Consider the following 19,999-nt stretch of genomic DNA (forward strand, 5'->3'; position numbering starts at 1 on the left):
AAATTTCTTCAATCTTAAAAGGAGAATAATGTGGATGAATATTTCATGTAGTTTAAAGAACAGAGAAAATGTATATAAAGTGACTAGGAAGCCTAAGGTCTTGTGAATAAATATCAATTGCAAAGGATGCAAGGATGATGTTGATATTGATGACAGTGATAAGGATGATGATTTTGTTGTGATGTGAATTGGTTATAGATTGTGCCGACAGTGGAAATTCTCCCAAAGAAATCCTTCCCTTGATTTGAGGAATTTTTATATCACACAAAGTATTTGTTAAGATTAAGTGAGTATTCACATGCACATGCTTTGTGAACTGTAAAAAAACTATAAATATAAAATTATTACTGTTATTCAATGACTAAGGTTTGTTCTTCCCACATAAAAAGAATAACATTTCACAACATATTTGAATGGATAGTTATAAACAGCTTTCAAACTTTATGTTAATCAAAAGTTTCAGCCATTTAACTGAGGACCTTTGACCATTTTACCAAAATAAAAAGGTATTCCCATGGCATTTTTCATTTCTCCCTCTCTTCTGTGAAGGAATTGATGAAATAAATCTTGGTGAAAATTAATGACAAGAAAACAGACAGACATACACACAGAACAGGAAAGTCATATCTATCTCCCTCCAATACAGCATTATGTGCTTCAAAAGGGGTAAGGGGAGAGATAAACATCAAAGCAAATAAACAGTAAGGGGAAAATCAAAAGAAAGTAGAGAATGGAGTTATATTTTCTGTAATATAATTTCATTTCAACAGAAGCCCGATAAGAGAGAAAAAGTATCAGACTGTGAATGGTAGCTGAATTTCAAATTCTACCTCTTGGACTTCTCTGCTGTGGGACTCTAGGCATTGAATTAAATAACTCAACCATAGCCTTCCAAGAGTTAGCAGAGCATAATGGAAATGAATAGAGTTGGAATAAAAAAAGATCTGATGTGAAAGCTATACTCCGTTATTTATTAGCTGTGGGAATTTGGCAAGGAATATTGCTCTCAGGTGCTCTAATTTTCTTATTTGTAAATTTAGTGGTCTTGGATTAGATAACTTCTAAAACTGAATTGTTGCTTTAAATATCCTTTTTATGAAATGGAAAAGAATAACAAAATTAAACAAATATGAAAATATTTTAGACAGATCAAAGTATTACTTTGAGTAGAAGCAATATCACTGTGGAAGGAACACTGTTTGGAATTAAGAACTGGTCATATAATTGGGAGCAAATGCAGCATCTATCTCTCTATCCTTATCTGTAAAATGGGGATGATGATGAAAATATAGTAAATATTATTCTCATGATAACTAATGCTTACATTAATCCCTTTATTTTATTTATTTGGGGGAGGGCATAACCTCACAATCAGGAATAGCATGTGCTTTAGTTAGAAAACACCTTCTGTGGTTCATGAGCACAGTTCCTCCTCAGTGACCTGCATTGATTATTATTCTGAATCAGCAATATAAACTCAGTTACTAATTGTTCCACTCTGCTAAAATTAGCCTTTATGAACTACAGACTATCAGATTACAATTGATTGGCTAATATCTTGACAAAAATTAAGTGATTAAAATGGGTGAAGATTTTTAAGAAATTAAAAAGATAGAAATTATAACAAGGGAAAAAATAAAATTTACACATCATTGAGGAGCAAAGCATCTTAAAAAAACATTTTCTGATTGCCACACTTTTAGACCTACTTATATCATTAAATATAATCCTCAAAATATCTGTTAGCCCCAGTAGGAGTATCAATGTGATCCTAAATTGCCTTTTTCTGGTCACTACATTTACAACATTTTACAAAAATACACATAAATAAATATAGAAGAGAAGCAAATAAAAATTCAGCAAATGTTATGACACATGTACCAAAAATGATCCTTTTTTCTAATATCAACAAGGTTATTAATTGTACAAATGATGTCCCCCATTATTAGAATGTACTTTTTCTGCTCATTTTCAGTTCCTGTTATAATGAAATTCTCAATAATACTTCACTTTCCTCTATTGCACTTTGCCTTTTTTTCTCTCATTTTCCTTCTTTTTCTTTCTTCCTCTGTATAGCTCTACCCCTTAACCCCAACATACACTTCCTGTCCCCCTCACCTCTCTCTAGGTTTTCTTTACAATTTACTCTCCTTCTATGTTAAATGGTTAATCTAGATGCCCTGAGGTCCACAGGTAGCAAGACCAGTTATATTAGAAAATGATGATAGAAAATAAATGGATATGATAAGACATGACATGACATGATGAAATGTTACATATTATAGGATAGAAATGTCATAAATGACATAATATATTTGAATATACTATTTCAGTACCCACAAATTTTATAAAATCTTTTTCTTATGACAAAATGTTACAAAATATCTGAATTATAAGACTTTATGCCTCTGCTCTGTCCTGTAAATTAAACCAACAAAAAAACTTTATTATTTTTCACAAATTGTCAATCAGCCTTTTGTGGGAAACTTAGAGGAACACTTAATTGACCACCATTTTCGGGAGCCCAGGTCACTTAGATTTTTCTGGCTTTTTCTGAGGTCTATTTTTAGCTGAACCCTGCTGGTTTTTAGTTTCAATTTTCATTTCATTTTGCTTCTTAAAAATAATGTAAAGTAAATCAAAGCAGACCTAAGATATTTTTTTGGTATCAAAATCACTCCAATATCCAATTTCAATAATTATAATTCTACTACACACAAAAAAACACACATGCACAAAGAATATCTCTTCCATAAAATGAAGGAAATGTCTAGTATACTTACGGCTATTGAGTGTTGAATCCAAGGCATTTTATGCAGATGATCCAAAGAGACCCTTATATCCATCCATGCTAGAAAAATCAATCTTGTTTTAGCTCATTTTTTTTCTCAACCCAGAGATTCTAAGGGACCACTGCCTAAAGCATATTCCCTGATATACAAATATAAAATATAATAAATGACTGATAACATATTTTAATATGACATGTAATTGTTATATCTGTACCCTAAACTTCATTGCTTAAGAAAATTCACTGCCCAATATCACTGACTTACAATGAATTTCACTAGTAGCCACATCTGGCTTCCCCCACTGGTCAAACACCCCCTTCAAACACTTAGTTTAGAGCAAACTTATGATAAATACAAATGTTTATAAGCCAGAAATCAACAGAGTAAAATTAATATAAACCATTAAGATTCAGTCTTTGCTGTCCACAGGAGTGGGAAAATCCAGCCACCATGTACACAGTTTCTGAGAAACTGAAAACACGTATTTGCTTTCCCCCAAAAGTAGGTGCCTAAAGATTGGCATGAATCATTTTCATTGTATGTTTTTAACTCAGCTATAAAACTGGGATTTCTGCATCTAGAAGAGCAAATATAATATCTAACTCTCTAAAGCCTCAGTTTGAAAAAAGTCCTAATAAAGTAATATCTGGACAGATTTTAACATGGAAGCAGAAGTATATATAAGTCTTTGAGAGTGTGAAGAAGTGATGCTTCCAGAGTGAGGTAAATATTTTTTTCAATTACACAATGTTAGTCTAACTTTATTCCCTCCAGGGACTGGGGGCATGTACATACTGTGTCATGATTATAGTGTAATGGGTTTTAAACTTGGTGTTATGTTTTAGCATTTAGAAGCAGGTAATGAATTCAGAATATTCAGATCCTGCCTACTCCCTAAAGATTTCTGTAAGATCTTTCTAGTTTGGCATCAGAAGAGTCAAAAAAGCAACTTCATCTGCAAATATACAAAACTGCTTCCTTGACTGCCATTCATTAGAAGGAGGAAGGAGGATGAGATTGAGAGAGAGACAGAGACAGGGAGAGAAAAGGAGAAGGACACAAAGACAAAGAGAGATAGAACAGAGTCAGAGATACAGGTAAACAGAGAGACAAAGACCAAGAGAAAGGATACAGAGACAGAGAGAAGAAGATGGGAACCTATCTGAGAAGAGAGACAGGAAAATCTAAGACTTGGAGGTTCAGTTATATGGGAATCTTTCATGACTAAATTAAATGCTCTGAAAATATTCTGTGAGAAATGCATTCTGTTTTTTTTTTAGTTGATTAGTCTTCTAATAGTTAATGCCCTCATTGTTCTGTCTTCACCTAATAGCAATATCATCCACTCATAGGCTGGGTTTTTTCCATTTTTTTAACAGATTACATGTAGATACAATTACAATAATTATTTTCTGCTAATCTGAAATTCATGTTCTCTCTTTACCTCTGACTCCTCTCCCCTCTCTGAGATGGGTAGATAATATGATAAAGGTTTTATATGTGTTATCATGTGATGCATAACTCCAAATTCATCATGTAGCACAAGGAGACATATATTGCTTAGAAAAATTGATGAAGGATATAATTTGAAGAATGATATATTTAAATTTGCATTCAAACTCTATCACTTATTTCTATGGTGATGATTTTTCACTCATGCTTTCAATGGAGTTTTATTGGATCCTTGTATTGCTGATAATAGTTAAATTATTCACAGTTGGTCTCCATACATTATCAATAAAAGGACCTATACCCTATATTTCCAAAAATTATAATGGAAAAACACCCAGAGGCCTTAAGATCAGAGGGCAAATTTAAATGAAAAAGGTCCTACCAATCACAGTTTGAAACATCAAGGGAGTTGATCTAGTCCAGTCATTTAAAAAAACAATTTGGAACTAGGTCTGAAAGATTTTAACACTCTGCATGCTAGATCTATATTCCAAAAAAATCAAAGAAAAGAGAAAATAAAGACCTATTTACATAGAAATATTGATTCCACATCTTTTTATGTTGGCAAAGATTTGGAAATTGTGGCCGATGTCAAAAACAATTGTATTATATGATTATGAAAGAATACAATTCTGCAAGAAGAAATAAGTGGAATTTTTTTCAGAAAAAGGAAGACATATATTAATTGATATAGGAGTAAATTTTATACAGCACCATGTAAGCATGATCAAATGATAGATTTAGTTATTCTGTCCAAAACAATGATATAAGAACATTCCAAAGATTTTATGATGGAAGATTAACCACCTCCTGAAAACTGATGAATTCTGATTAACCACCTCTAGAGCTGATGAATTCTGAATTCAGACTAAAGGATCTTTTTTTCTTTTTCATTCACAAATTGCTAATATGGAAATATGCTTTGTATGACTTCACATGTATAATTGACATCAAAGTTTTAGCCTCCTCAAGAAGGGTAGGGAGGAAGGGATAGAATATGGAACTCAAAATAAGTAAGCAATTAAATAAGTGCATAACTGTATATGTAATTGCAAAATTTGTAGTGAAATACAAAGAATTTTAATGAAAAAGAATGTCAAAAGGACCTGTGAATTTAATTTTTCTTGGATTCTGTGTGGCCATTAATACTTCTGCTATGGAGTAATTTTTTTCTCAATGTTCACAATATAAATCCTTAGATAATACATATTTCTGAAAGCTAATTAAATAAGGATAAATAAACTCGTTCATCTGATAATCATTATACAAAATATATCAGTGGAAGATTTTAATTACTAATACTAGAAAGGTTTGAAGAAATACTGAATATTATCCTGTGAACACTAAGAAGGAAAATAACTATCCTTTATGCAGTCAACCTTACATTGTGAATGAGGATTAAATTATTCCTTTAGAGGAATTATTACATATATTTAGCCACACATAAATAGATCTTTCCACCTATCTACTAATCTATCTATCTATCTATCTATCTATCTATCTATCTATCTATCTATCAGTATCTGAATTTATCCAATAATTTATTATCTATCATCTGCTCATGAGGGGTAAGCTAGATTAAGTTGGAACTGACTCAGAAGACCAAACTCCTAAAATTTTAATGTAAGTACTCACACAACTGCAATTGGTAAACACTACCAAATTAAAATTTCATTTGTTGTTTTCTCAGATTTTTAGAATTAAAAAAGTGGTAGAGAAAATAATAATACAAACTTCATTTTAAATTATAACTTGCATTTCCAAAGGACCAACTGAACATTTGCCAGCCAGTTCTGTTTCTGTCCATTTATCACTGCACATTTTTGTCTCTTTATAATTATATAAATATATGCATATACATGTATGTATACCCACACAGATATTTATATGTATGTATACATACAGAGACATTATATGTATAACATATGGATAATATAAAACATATGTATATATAAAAACAAAATCAGTTTTTATTGCATTTAATTTTTTCATTCAAGAAAGCTCATCCATTACAATGATGAATGTAGATATCTCTTATACAAAGTAATTTTGAAATATGTGTTTCCATAACTGATCAATTATTTTTTTTTCAACAAAGGTACAGCATATTCTTTAGGATATTTATATAGATTCATCCAACCACTAGAATATCAAATTAAATATATAATTCTAAATGTTCATTATTTTTTTTTGGTGGGGCTACAGTTATTTTGCTTTTCAGAAATATAAATAGAACAGAAATTACTGCATTATTGAGGAAAATGGAAATGCTTTGGAAATGGAAGTGTACCTTGAAATCAACCTGGGCCAGGCTTGGGGTGTCCAACACAGATGGTAGGGAAGCAGTTGGAGTGAGAAGGGAGGAGCCTGCAACACCATGGCTGGGTCCTTCTGTCTGACTCCAGACTCACCAGAGGTTTTTGCATTGGGGCACATCCAGACCAACCCAGTTGAACCTAATCCCATCAGGAGTCCTCAAAGATCAGGGATTCCAGGACCCCTCTCCCCCAGAGTACAAGGCCTCCTGAAAGGACAGGAACCTCGGGGAGGGGAAAGGCACTGCAGTACCTTGAGGATAGTGCTATCTTAGGCTCAGAGTGTGGAAGTAAGGCAGTGGAGAAGCAGCTGGAGAGAAATGATAGCAGTAATACCCAAAACTCCATCAGGCAGGGGAGGGAAGACCCTGGGCTTCCCCAGGAAGAGAGCACAGCTGCAGAGAACGAACAATTTACCTGGGGCTAAATTATCATTAGACCCATACACTGAGAGTCAGCCCTCCTTAATCAGGTTTCTGACTGGAAAGGGGAGGAAAAACCATAGAGATGGTAAACAGTGCTCAGGGTCGGCCTCCCAACACCAAGAAAAGCAAGAAGAAGGGGGGTGATTTTGGACATATTTTATGGAGCAAAAATACAAAATACAGAGGAAGTAGAAGAGGAAACACAAACAAATGCTCCAAAACCTTCCAAAAGAAAAGGAAATTCTCTACAAGATCTTGAACAATTTAAATTGGAAATTATCCAAAAATGGAAGCATTCTTGCAGGAAATAATTGGAAATAATGCAAAAGGAATTCAGCAATCTGAGGGACCAAAATATGCAAATGAATAAACAGCTAGAAGCCTCAAAAAATCAGGTCAGACCAAAATGAAAAGTAAAATGAATATTTAAATGTCAGGATCAGGCAACTGGAAGAAAATGTTCTTGCAAAAGAACAAGAAATAATAAAGCAAATGACAAGGAGACAGACCTGGAAAACAGAAGAAGGAGAGACAATCTGAGAATAATTGGTTGACCAGAAAAGCCAGAAATAAACAGTAATCTTGATATCATAATACATGGTATCATCAAAGAAAAATGCCCAGAGACTCTAGAACAAGGGGACAAAATATGCATTGAAAGAGTTCACAGAACACCCTCTACACTAAATCCCCAAAAGACAACTCCCAGGAATAAAATTGCCAAATTCCAAAGCATCCAAGCAAAAGAAAAAATCTGACAAGAAACCAGAAAAAGACAATTTAGATATAAAGGAACACCAATCAGGGTCACACAGGACCTAGCAATCTCCACTCTGAATGACTGTATAGCATGGAACAAGATATTCAAAAAAGCAAGAGAGCTTGGTCTTCAACCAAGAATCAGCCATCCATCAAAACTGACTATATACTTCCAGGGGAAAGTATGGGCATTCAACAAAATACAAGATTTTGAAATATTTGTAAAGAAAAGATCAGAGTTCTGTGGAAAGTTTGGCATCCAAATACAAAGAGCAAGAGAAACTTGAAAAGGTGAATATGAAGGAAATGGAAAATGTTATCTTTTCTTTTATTCAAACTCTCTTCTATGAGGACTACATTTATATCAATTTATATATATTAATATTTGGGGGAAATGTAATGTGTAACTCTCAAAAATTGTATGCATCATTAGAGTAGTAAGAAGAAATAAAGTAGTAAGAAGCATAGGGAAAGTTTGGGGCATCAAGACAATATGGAGAAGGGGGGAGAAAAAAAGTGAGGGGGGGGAATTGTTGATGGTACTAAGATATACTCCAAGAAATAGAAAAAAAACTAAATAGAATAATCTGTCACCCAAAGATACACATGGGAAGGGGAGGGGAACAATTCTCCTATAAGAAGGAGAGGAAGAGATTTTTTACTTACACCTTACTCTCAGTGAAATCAACTCAGAGAGGGAAGAACATCTAAATCCATTGGGATCTTGAATTCTATCTTATCCAACAGGGTTAGGAAAAAGGGAAAACCAAGTGGGGTAAGGGGGGATGGAACACAAAAAGGGAGGGAAGTAGAGGGGTGATGGGAAGGAAACAAAAAGGAAGGGACTAGAAAGAGAAACATATCAAGGGAGGTGACTAGGGGGGGCTGATATAAAGTAAATCACTGGCTTAAAAGTTTATAGCTAAAGAAGAAAGGTCAGAATTATGAAAGATATCAAAATGCCAGGGAATCTACAAGTGACAATCACAACTTTGAATGTGAATGGGATGAACTCACCCATAAAACATAGACAAATAGCAGATTGGATTAGAATCCAAAACCCTACCATATGTTGTCTTCAAGAAACACACATGAGGCAGGTATGATACTCACAAGGTCAGAATTAAAGGATGGAGTAAGACTGTTTAGGCCTCAACTGATAGAAAGAAGGCAGGAGTAGCAATCATGGTATCTGACAAAGCCAAAGCAAAAATAGACCTGATTAAAAGGGATAGGGAAGGTAAATATATTTTGTTAAAAGGGACTATAGACAATGAGGAAATATCACTAATCAACATGTATGCACCAAATGGTATAGCACCCAAAATTCTAATGGAGAAACTAGGAGAATTGAAGGAGGAAATAGACACTAAAACAATATTAGTGGGAGACTTGAATCAACCATTATCAAATTTAGATAAATCGAATCAAAAAATAAATAAGAAAGAGGTAAAAGAAGTGAATGAAATCTTAGAAAAATTAGAGTTAATAGACATATGGAGAAAAATAAAAAGGGACAAAAAGGAATACACATTCTTCTCAGCACCACATGGCACATTCACAAAGATTGATCATACACTAGGTCACAGAAACAAGGCACTCAAATGCAGAAAAGCAGAAATAATAAATGCAGCCTTTTCAGATCATAAGGCAATAAAAATAATGATCATTAAGCATACATGGAGAACCAAAGGAAAAATTGATTGAAAATTAAATAATATGATACTCCAAAATCGGTTAGATAGAGAAGAAATCATAGAAACAATTACTAATTTCATTGAGGAAAATGACAATTGTGATACATCCTATCAAACCTTATGGGATTCAGCCAAAGCAGTACTCAGAGGAAAATTCACATCCCTGAGTGCATATATTAACAAATTAGGGAGGGCAGAGATCAATGAATTGGAAATACAAATAAAAAACTTGAAAACAGACAAATTAAAAACCCCCAGAAGAAAATCAAACTAGAGATCATAAAAACTAAAGGAGAAATTAACAAAATTGAAAGTGATATAATTATAGAACTAATAAATCGACTAGAAGCTGGTACTTTTAGAAAACAAAAAAAATAGACAAATTACTGGTCAATCCAATTAAAAACAGGAAAGAAGAAAAGCAAATTAACAGCATCAAAGATGAAAAAGGGGAACTCACCTCCAATGAAGAGGAAATTAAGGCAAACGTTGAAAACTACTTTGCCCAATTAAATGGCAATAAATATACCAATCTAGGTGATATGGATGAATAGTTACAAAAATATAAATTACCTAGACTAACAAAAGAAGAAATCGAATTCTTAAATAATCCCTTATCAGAAAAAGAAATTCAACAGGCCATCAAAGAACTCTCTAAGAAAAAATCCCCAGGACCTGATGGTTTCACAAGTGAATTGCATCAAACATTCAAAGAAGAGCTAATCCCAATACTATACAAATTATTTGACATAATAAGTAAAGAGGGAGTTCTACCAAATTCCTTTTATGACACAAACATGGTACTGATTGCAAAGCCAGGCAGGTTAAAAATAGGCAGTTTTCAGCCAAAGAAATCCATACCATAAATAAGCACATGAAAAAGTGTTCTAAATCTCTTATAATAAGAGAGATGCAAATCAAAACAACTCTGAGGTAAAAACTCACACACAGCAGACTGGCTAACATGACAGTTAAGAAAAGTAATGAATGCTAAGGGGGATGTGGCAAAGTTGGGACATTAATTCATTGCTGGTGGAGTAGTGAAATGATCCACCCATTCTGGATGGCAATTTGGAAGTATGCCCAAAGGGTGATAAAGTAGTGTCTGCCCTGTGATCCAGGCATAGCACTGCTGGGTTTCTACCCCAGAGACAATAAGTAAAAAGACTTATACAAGAATATTCATAGCTGTGCTTTTTGTGGTGGCAAAAAATTGGAAAATGAGGTTATGTCCTTCAATTGGGGAATGGCTGAACAAACTATGGTATATGTTGGTGATGGCATACTATTATGCTAAAAGGAATGATGATGTAGAGTAATTCTATGGAGACTGGAACAACCTCCAGGAAGTGATGCAGAGTGAAAGGAGCAGAACCAGGAGAACATTGTACACAGAGACTGATGCACTGTGGTTCAATCAAAAGTAATGGACTTCTCCATTAGTCTCAATGGAGTCCATGAAAAATCTGCAGGGACAAAAGAGAAAAAAATACAACCCACAAGCAGAGGACAAATTGTGGGAATAAAAACAGGGAAGAAGGACAACAGCTTGACTACATAGGTGAAGGGGATATGAAGGAGGAGAGACTCTGAATGAACATCCTACTATAGAAACTAATAGCATGGAAATGTGTCAGGTTGAGGAAGCAGGTGATACCCAGAGAAATTGTGCATCGCCAATGGGAGGGATGGGGGTGGTGGAGAGGAAAAAAAAGTGATCTTTGTTTCTAATGAATAACTTTGGAAAATGACCAAATAAAATAAACACTTAAAAAAAAGAAATAAAAGTACAACAAAAATTAATTTATTGTTGAGACAAATGGAACTATTTTTCTTTTTTTCCTCCTATTTATAATCATTACCTTTCTTCTTCAAATTAATAATGTTCATTGACTCCAAGGTGGAAGAGTGGTAAGGACTAGACAATGAGGATTAAGAGACTTGCCCAGAGTCATAAAGTTATAAATTGTCTAAGGACAAATTGAACCCAAGACCTCCTGCCTTCAGGCCTGGCATTTTATTTGCTCAGCCATCAAGACCCGCCAAATTAAAACCTTTTAAATAGTTATTTTACCTGCTAAAAATTGGTTTTGAAGATCATTGCAATTGATATGAGATTTTAAGGATATTGATTATATATTAAATGTTATGAATAAAATTTATAAAACAAAATAAAATGAAACTAGATATTATTTTGTTATTACTAAAGGAAAGAAATAAATAGTACTGAGAGGCTTTTACATGTCAGAGCCTGTGCTGCATATTTTGCCAATATTATCTCAATTGATCCTTATAATACCTTGGGAATTAGGTGTTATCATTATCCCAATTTTACACCTAAGACGGCTAATGCATATATAGGTTAACTAACTAAACTAAATTCACATAACTATTGTTATAAGAGGTTTTCTAAATTGCTCCTTCTATCCATTTAAGAGGTAGAAGAACAGATAGATTTGGCAGTTAGGGATACTTCTGTCTCTGGGTCCTCTAAGGAGAGGAGTAGCAATTTCTGGGTCTCTATCTGAGACTGGAATTTTTTGATTAACTGACAGTTATGGATAGAGAAAACAGATTTAATGCCTTGACAGTATTTGATTTGCTTAGGTAGTTAGGTAGGTAGTGGATAAATTCTTAGATATTCAGAGTTGGCAGGAGAGGCCAGTCCTTGGCCTAAAAGAAGACATTGTCCTTGGAGACAGATAGTTTTAGAAGAATATTAGAAATGTTTAGTTAGAATTGGGATCCTAAGTATAGTTGTAAGATAGTAGGAGATGTTATAGAGAAAGAACATTTTGCAACAAACTGAGTAATACCACAGATTGGTACCAACAGATACCACAATTTGTTCAGCTTCTCCCTAATCAAAGGGTATCCCCTCATTTTCCAATTTTTTATGACCACAAAGAGCACAGCTATAAATATTCTTTTACAAGTATTTTTTTTCCTTATTTTTTCTTTGGAGTACAAACCCAGCAGTGATATGGCTGAATCAAAGTGCAACCACTCTTTTAAAACCCTTTTGACATAGTTCCAAATTGTCTTCCAGAATGGTTAGATCAATTCATAACTCCTCCAATGCAGCAATGCAATAGTGTCCCAATTTTGCCATATCCCCACCAACATTTTTTTTCTTTCCTTTAGCCAATCAGCTAGGTGTGAGGGGGAATCTCAGAGTTGTTTTGATTTGCATTTTTCTAATTATAAGAGATTTAGAACACTTCATCATGAGCTTATTGATAGTTTTTATTTCTTCATCTGAAAATTACCTGTTCATGTCCCTTGCCCATATATCTACTGGAGAATGGCCATATTTTTTGTACAATTGATTTAGCTTCTTATTAATTTGAGTAAATACACCTTTGTCAAAAGTTTTTGTTATAAAGATTTTTTCCAATTTGTTGCTTTCCTTCAAATTTTGTTTGTATGCTGGTTTTACTTATACAAAGGCTTTTTAATTTAATGTAACCAAAATGATTCATTTACATTTTGTAACATTCTCTATCTCTTCCTTCATCTTAAAATCCTTCTTTTCCAATAGATATGACAGGTATACTATTCTATATTCACCTAGTTATAGTTTCTCTCTTCATTTTACCTCATTCTCTCATTTTGAATTTATCTTGGTGTAGGGTTTGAGATGTTGATTTAAACCTAATCTCTCCCATACTGTATTCCAATTTTTCACAACAGCTTTTGTTATCATATCATCTGCAAAGAGTGATAGTTTAGTCTCTTCATTGCTTATTTTAATACCTTCAATTTATTTTTCTTCTTGAATTGCTATTCTTAATATTTCTACTACAATGTTAAATAATAGAGGAGATAATACACATACTTGCTTTCACTCCTGATGTTATTGGAATGGCTTCTAACATCCCCATTGTAGATGATGCTTACTGATGGTTTTAAATATATATTGCTTATTATTTTGAGGAAAGACCCATGTATTCCTATACATTCTAATGTTTTCAATAGGATTGAGTGTTTTATTTTGTCAAAGGCTTTTTCCGCTTCTACTGAGTTAATCATGTGATTTATGTTGGCTTTCTTGTTGATATGATCACTTCTATGGATGGTTTTCTTAATATTAAACCATGCTTGCATTCCTGATATTTGATTTTTGTTTATGTTTAAATTTAGGCTTAAATTTATTAATGTTTAAATTAACTGCTGATGAATAGGAGACTCAGAGTGACAACTATATGGAAAATCTTGGAGTCTATAAGCTTTGTATTTATCTACCAAGATCTAGTAAGGGTAATTGATTTGAATATCTGGTAATTAAAGAAGAAACAATCAGAAAGTCCATTGGAACCAACATAAAAAGTAATTTCAGCAGATGTCATATATCCATATTTACATAAAATATATTATATGTATATAATAAATAAGTGTATACATAATTACATGGATGTTTTCCTCTGGCAAGAAAATACTAAACTTTGTCACAAAGAGTTAAACATGACAGAATCATTTTAAAACCAGAAATGTGTTTATCTTTTTTTAATGTTTAATGATAAATGGAAATAAAATTTAATATTTGAGGGAAGGTGATATACTTTACAACTCATTTCACAAAACATAAAATTGAGATGTAATAAAATTTTCAAAAATGTATTATTTTATTTTTTCCATTTGAATAAGGTTATTTAGTCAATTTAGATCATTCCTTGTTTACAATAATCACATTATTTCCTTCCCTCCCCTCCACCCACTCTTCCCTCTGCAAACATGCAATTTCATTGGGTATTACTTGTATCCTTGATCAGAACCTATTTCTAGGTTGTTGTTTACACTAGGAGGTTCATTTAGAGTCTGCATCCCCAACCATATCCCCTTGACCTAGTATTCAAGCAATTGTTTTTCTTCGGTGTTTTTACTCCCACAGTGTTTCCTCTGGATGTGGATAGTGGTTTTTCTTGTAGGTTCCTCAAAATTGTTCAGGATCACTGCATTGCCACTAATGGGGAAGTCCATTACATTCCATTGTACCACAGTGTATCAGTCTCTGTGTAAAATGTTCTCCTGGTTCTGCTCCTCTCACTCTGCATCATTTCTTGGAGGCTGTTCCAGTCTCCATGGAATTCCTCCATTTTATTATTCCTTTTAGCACAATAGTATTCCATCACCAACATATACCACAATTTGTTCAGCCATTCTCCATTAGAAGAACATCCCCTCATTTTCCAATTTTTGGCCACCACAAGGAGTGCGGCTATGAATATTCTTGTAAAAGTCTTTTTCCTTATTAACTCTTTGGGGTACAAATCCAGCAGTGCTATGGCTAGATCAAAGGACAGACAGTCTTTTATCGCCCTTTGGGCATAGTTCTAAATTGCCCTCTAGAACGGTTGGATCAATTCCCAGCTCAACCAGCAATGAATTAATGTCCCAAATTTGCCAAATCCCCTTCAACATTCATTATTTTCCTTTGCGGCCATGTTAGCCAATCTTCTAGGTGTGAGGTGATACCTCAGTGATGCTTTGATTTTCATTTCTCTTATTATGAGATTTAGAGCATATTTTCATGTGCTTAATAATAATTTTGATTTCTTTAACTGAAAATTGCCTGTTCATGTCCCTTGCCCATTTATCAATTGGAGAATGGCTTAATTTTTGTACAACTGTTTTAGCTCTTTATAAATTTGAGTAATTAGACCTTTGTCAGAGTTTTTGTAAGGAAGATTGTTTCCCAATTTGTTGCTTCCCTTCTAATTTTGGATGCATTAGTTTTGTTTGTACAAAAGCTTTTTAATTTGATATGATCAAAGATATTTATTTTACATTTTGTGATTTATTCTAGCTCTTGCTTGGTTTTAAAGTCTTTCCTTTCCCAAAGATCTGTCAAGTATACTATTCTGTGTTCACCTAATTTGTTTATAGTTTCTTTCTTTATATTCAGGTTATTCACCCATTCTGAGTTTATCTTAGTGTAGGGTGTGATATGTTGATAGAACCTAATCTTTCCCATACTCTCTTCTAATATTCCCAGCAGTTTTTATCAAGAAGTGGGTTTTGGTCCTAAAACCTGGCATCTTTGGGTTTATCCTAGACTGTCCAGCTGAAGTCATTTACCCCAAGTCTATTCCACTGATCCTCATTAATGTCTCTTAGACAGTACCAAATTTTTTTGATAACCACTGCTTTATAATATATTTTGAGATCTGGGACTACAAGTCCTCCTTCCTTTGCATTTTTTTTCATGATTTCCCTGGATATCCTTGATTTTTTTCCTTCCAAATGAACTTTTGATGTTTTTTATATTGTGTAAAGTTTATTGAAAGTCCAATGGGTATGGCACTAAATAAGTAAATTAATTTGGGTAGGATGGTCATTTTTATTATGTTTGCTCATCCCACCCATGAGCAATCAATGTTTTTCCAATTGGTTAGATCTAGTTTTAATTGTGTGGAGAGTATTTTGTAGTTGTGTTCATATAGTTCATGTATTTGTCTCGACAGATAGATTCCTAAGTATTTTATATTGTCTAGAGTGATTTTAAATGGAATTTCTCTTTCTAATTCTTGCAGCTGAGATGGATTGGAGATATATAGAAATGCTGATGAATTATGTGGATTTATTTTGTATCCTACAACTTTGCTAAAGATGTTGATTATTTCAACTAGCTTTTTCGTTGATTCTCTAGGATTCTTTAAGTAGACCATCATATCATCCGCAAAGAGTGATAACTTGGTCTCCTCATGGCCAATTTTAATACCTTCAATTACTTTTTCTTCCCTAATTGCTACTGCTAGTGTTTCTAGTAAAATGTTAAATAATAGGGGAGATAATGGGCATCCTGGATTCACTCCTCATCTTATTGGGAAGGTTTCTAGTTTATCCCCATTGCAGATGATGTTTGCTGATGGTTTCAGATATATATCTATATCTATATCTATAAAAACATAGATATAGATATAGATATAGATATACTATTCATTATTTTTAGGAAAGGCCCTTCTTTCTGATATTTTCTAGTGTTTTCAATAGGAATGAGTGTCGAATTTTATCAAAGGCTTTTTCTGCATCTATTGAGATAATCATATGATTTTTGTCAGTTTGCTTGATAATATGTTTAATTATTTGGATGGTTTTCCTAATTTTTGAACCATCCTTACATTCATGATATGAATCCTACTTGGTCATAGGGAATAACCCTTGTGATGACTTGCTAGAATGTTTTTGCTAGTATCCTATTTAAGATTTTTGCATCTATATTCATTAAGGAGATTGTTCTATTGTTTTCTTTCTCTGTTTTTAACCTGCCTGTCTTTGGGATCAGTACCTTATTTGTGTCATAAAATGAATTTGGTAGCTCACTTTCTTGCCTTATTCTGTGAAATGTTTTTTATAATACTGGGATATGTTTGATAGAATTCATTTGTGAATACATCTGGACCTGGGGAGTTTTTCTTAGGGAGTTCTTCGATGGTTTGTTCAATTTCTTCTTTCTTATATGGGGTTGTTTAGATAATTTATTTCTTCCTCTGTTAGTATAGGCAATTTATATTTTTGTAAGTATTCATCCATTTCACGTAGATTGCCATATGTGTAGCCATATAATTGGACATAATAGATTTAATGATTGCCTTAATTTCCTCTTCATTAGAGGTGAGGCCTCCCTTTTCATTTTGGATACTGTCAATTTGTTTTTTTCTTTCCTTTTTTAAAATAGACTGACTATTATTTTGTCTATTTTATTTGTTTTTTTTTCAAAGTACCAGCTTCTAATCTTATTTATTAAATCAATAATTATTTGACTTTCAATTTTATTAATTTCTCCTTTGATTTTTAGGATTTTTAATTTAGTCTTCATCTCAGGATTTTTAATTTGTTCACTTTCTAGTTTTTTATTTGCATTCCCAATTCATTGATCTCTGCCCTTCTTAATTTGTTAATATATGAACACAAAGATATAAATTTCCCCGAGTACTGCTTTGGCTGCTTCCCATAGGTTTTGAAAGGATGTCTCATCATTGACAATTTGTTCAATGAACTTATTAATTGTTTCTACAATTTGTTCTTTAACTAAAGGGTTTTGGAGAATCGTATTGTTAATTTCAAATTAATTTTTGATTTAACTCTCCAGGTACCCTTACTAATTATTATTTTCATTGCATTTTGATCTGAAAAGGTTGGATTTATTATTTCTGCTCTTTTGCACTCATTTGCAATGTTTTCTTTGCCCTAATACAAGTGAATGTACCATGTGCTGCTGAAAAGAAGGTATATTCCTTTTTGTCCCTATTTATTTTTTTCCACATTTATACTAACTAAATTTTCTAAGATTTCATTCACTTCTCTTACCTCTTTTTCATTTATTTTTTGATTTGATATTTCTACTTCGGATAGAGGAAGGCTCAGGTCTCAGACTAGTATAGTTTTTCTATCTATTTCATCCTTGAGCTCCTCTAGTTCCTCCTTTAGAAATTTTGATGCTATGCCATTTGGTACCATTTGGTACATATTGAGTACAGATATTTCCTCATTGTCTATGCTGGCATTTATCAGGATGTAATTATCTTCCCTATCTCTTTTAACTAGATTTATTTTTACTTTGGCTTTGTCAGATATCATGATTGTGACTCCTTCTTTCTTTTTATCAGTTGATGTCCAATGGATGTGGCTTCATCCTCTTACTTTCACCTTATGTGTATCTACCTTCCTCATGTGAATTTCTTGTAAACAGCATATGGTAGGGTTTTGGATTCTAATCTACTATGCTATTCACTGATGTTTTTTGGGTGAGTTCATTCCATTCACATTCAGAGTTACGATTACTAGCTGTGTATTTCCCAGCATTATGATTTCTACTTCTGCTCCTGACTTTTCTTCTTTCACTATTTCCTTCTACAGCAATGTTCATTTTTAATCAGTCCTCTTAGTTCCACCCTTATTTTAATTCCCTTTCTACCCCCTCCCTTCTTATTCCCCCTTATTTTCCCTGTAGTCCTTCTAAAATTGCCCTCCAACTTTCCCTCCCTTGTACTGCTACCCTCCCTACCATTCTGTTTGTTAGCCTTCTACTCCCCTATAGGGTGCAAATCTATTCTCTATACTTTAAAGAGAATGAAAAAAACAGCAATATGAAAAACACAAAAGCTTGATATTCATAATTGAGCTCCTTCAATGAATAGTATATTAGTCTTCAATTTCTTTTATGTCACACTACCAAGCCAATTAACTTCCCTGCATACCTGGATTGATATTTCATAGAAACTTTTAATCCTAAGATTACATTTGTATATCCAGCTTCTTTTCCCATCTGTAAAATAATGGAAATAAACTAACCCATATGTTTTACATTTCCTTTCCCGAATAACTTTTGACACCACACCTTCCTCATGGCATTTTTCATCTCAGTATTTCTCAAAGTGTAAATTAGAGGGTTGAACATTGGAGCAATGATAGTATAAAATAGAGCAAATACTTTATCCTCAGGGTAGGTAGTGGGAGGTCGAAGGTAGGAAAAAATTGCAGGTACAAAAAACAAAATGACAACTGTAAAATGAGATCCACAGGTAGAGAGAGCTTTCCGCCTCCCTTCAGCTGAATGTGTGCGAAGGGTCCATAATATAACAGCATAAGAAACAAATAATATCACAAAGACTCCCAAGGCAATTATCCCTGAACTGAGGACAAGAAGAACACCAGTGATGTAGGTGTCTGTGCAGGCAATTTTCAGTAAGGGGAAGATGTCACAGAAATAGTGATCAATTTCATTGGGGCCACAGAAGGGTAACTTAACAGTCATGGACAATTGAGAAAAGGAATGGGCAGCCGCACCTCCCCAAGCAGCTAAAACAAGAAGGTTGCACTTCTTCCTGCTCATGATGACCATGTAATGGAGAGGTTTACAGATGGCAACATAGCGGTCAAAGGCCATTGCAGTCAGGATGAAGACCTCAATACTGCCAAAGAAGTGAATAGAGAAGACTTGGACCATACAATAGCCATAAGAGATGGTTTTTTTCTCAGTTAACAAATCTGCAATTAATTTTGGTGTAACACTGGAAGTATAATAGATGTCCATAGAAGATAAGTGACTAAGGAAATAGTACATTGGTTGGTGGAAAAGATGACTACAATGAATAGAGATGAGGATTAAGAGGTTTCCCAAAATGAGACTAATATAACAGAATAGAAAGAGAAAGAAACAAAATATCTGTATATTTTGGTCATAGGAAAGTCCAAAGAGAATGAATTGTGTAACATTGCCTTTAGTTTCCATTTTTTCTTTTGGTACATTATAATCAGGTTTAAGGTCTATATCTGAAATAAGAAGAAATATTATTTTAGTGAAGTTATATTCATGTAAGACATTCACTTTCTATGGTTGTGATTATTTTCACTATTTTTATTAAAATATTATCTCTAGAATGTTAAAAGGAAGGGAAATTGATGGATTATATTCTTTAAGATCGTACTAGGAAGCTGAAAAGAATAGAAAAGAGAAATTTGGCATGCTGTGATAATTATCTTCAAAATTTTACTGAGCAATAATGTGGAAAAGAATTTATATAAAATATATATATATGTACATAAGTATGTACATA

The 19,999-nt window shown here is 33.3% G+C and overlaps 1 protein-coding gene across 1 annotated transcript; it reads right to left on the reverse strand.

Annotated features, from left to right (window-relative positions):
• Positions 1–18,585: 18,585 nt before the first annotated feature.
• Positions 18,586–19,674, reverse strand: LOC100020240 (olfactory receptor 4P4-like). The gene has a single exon (XM_001372781.3). The coding sequence runs from the start codon at positions 19,672–19,674 to the stop codon at positions 18,730–18,732; it is 945 nt and encodes a 314-aa protein (XP_001372818.3). The 3' UTR covers positions 18,586–18,729.
• Positions 19,675–19,999: the final 325 nt, after the last annotated feature.

Source organism: Monodelphis domestica, chromosome 6 (assembly GCF_027887165.1).
Source record: "Monodelphis domestica isolate mMonDom1 chromosome 6, mMonDom1.pri, whole genome shotgun sequence".
In the NCBI taxonomy this organism is placed as follows: domain Eukaryota; kingdom Metazoa; phylum Chordata; class Mammalia; order Didelphimorphia; family Didelphidae; genus Monodelphis; species Monodelphis domestica.

Excerpts from the sequence above, each read along its gene's own strand:
- LOC100020240 (XM_001372781.3), bottom strand. The coding sequence starts at position 19,674 with ATGGAAACTAAAGGCAATGTTACACAATTCATTCTCTTTGGACTTTCC.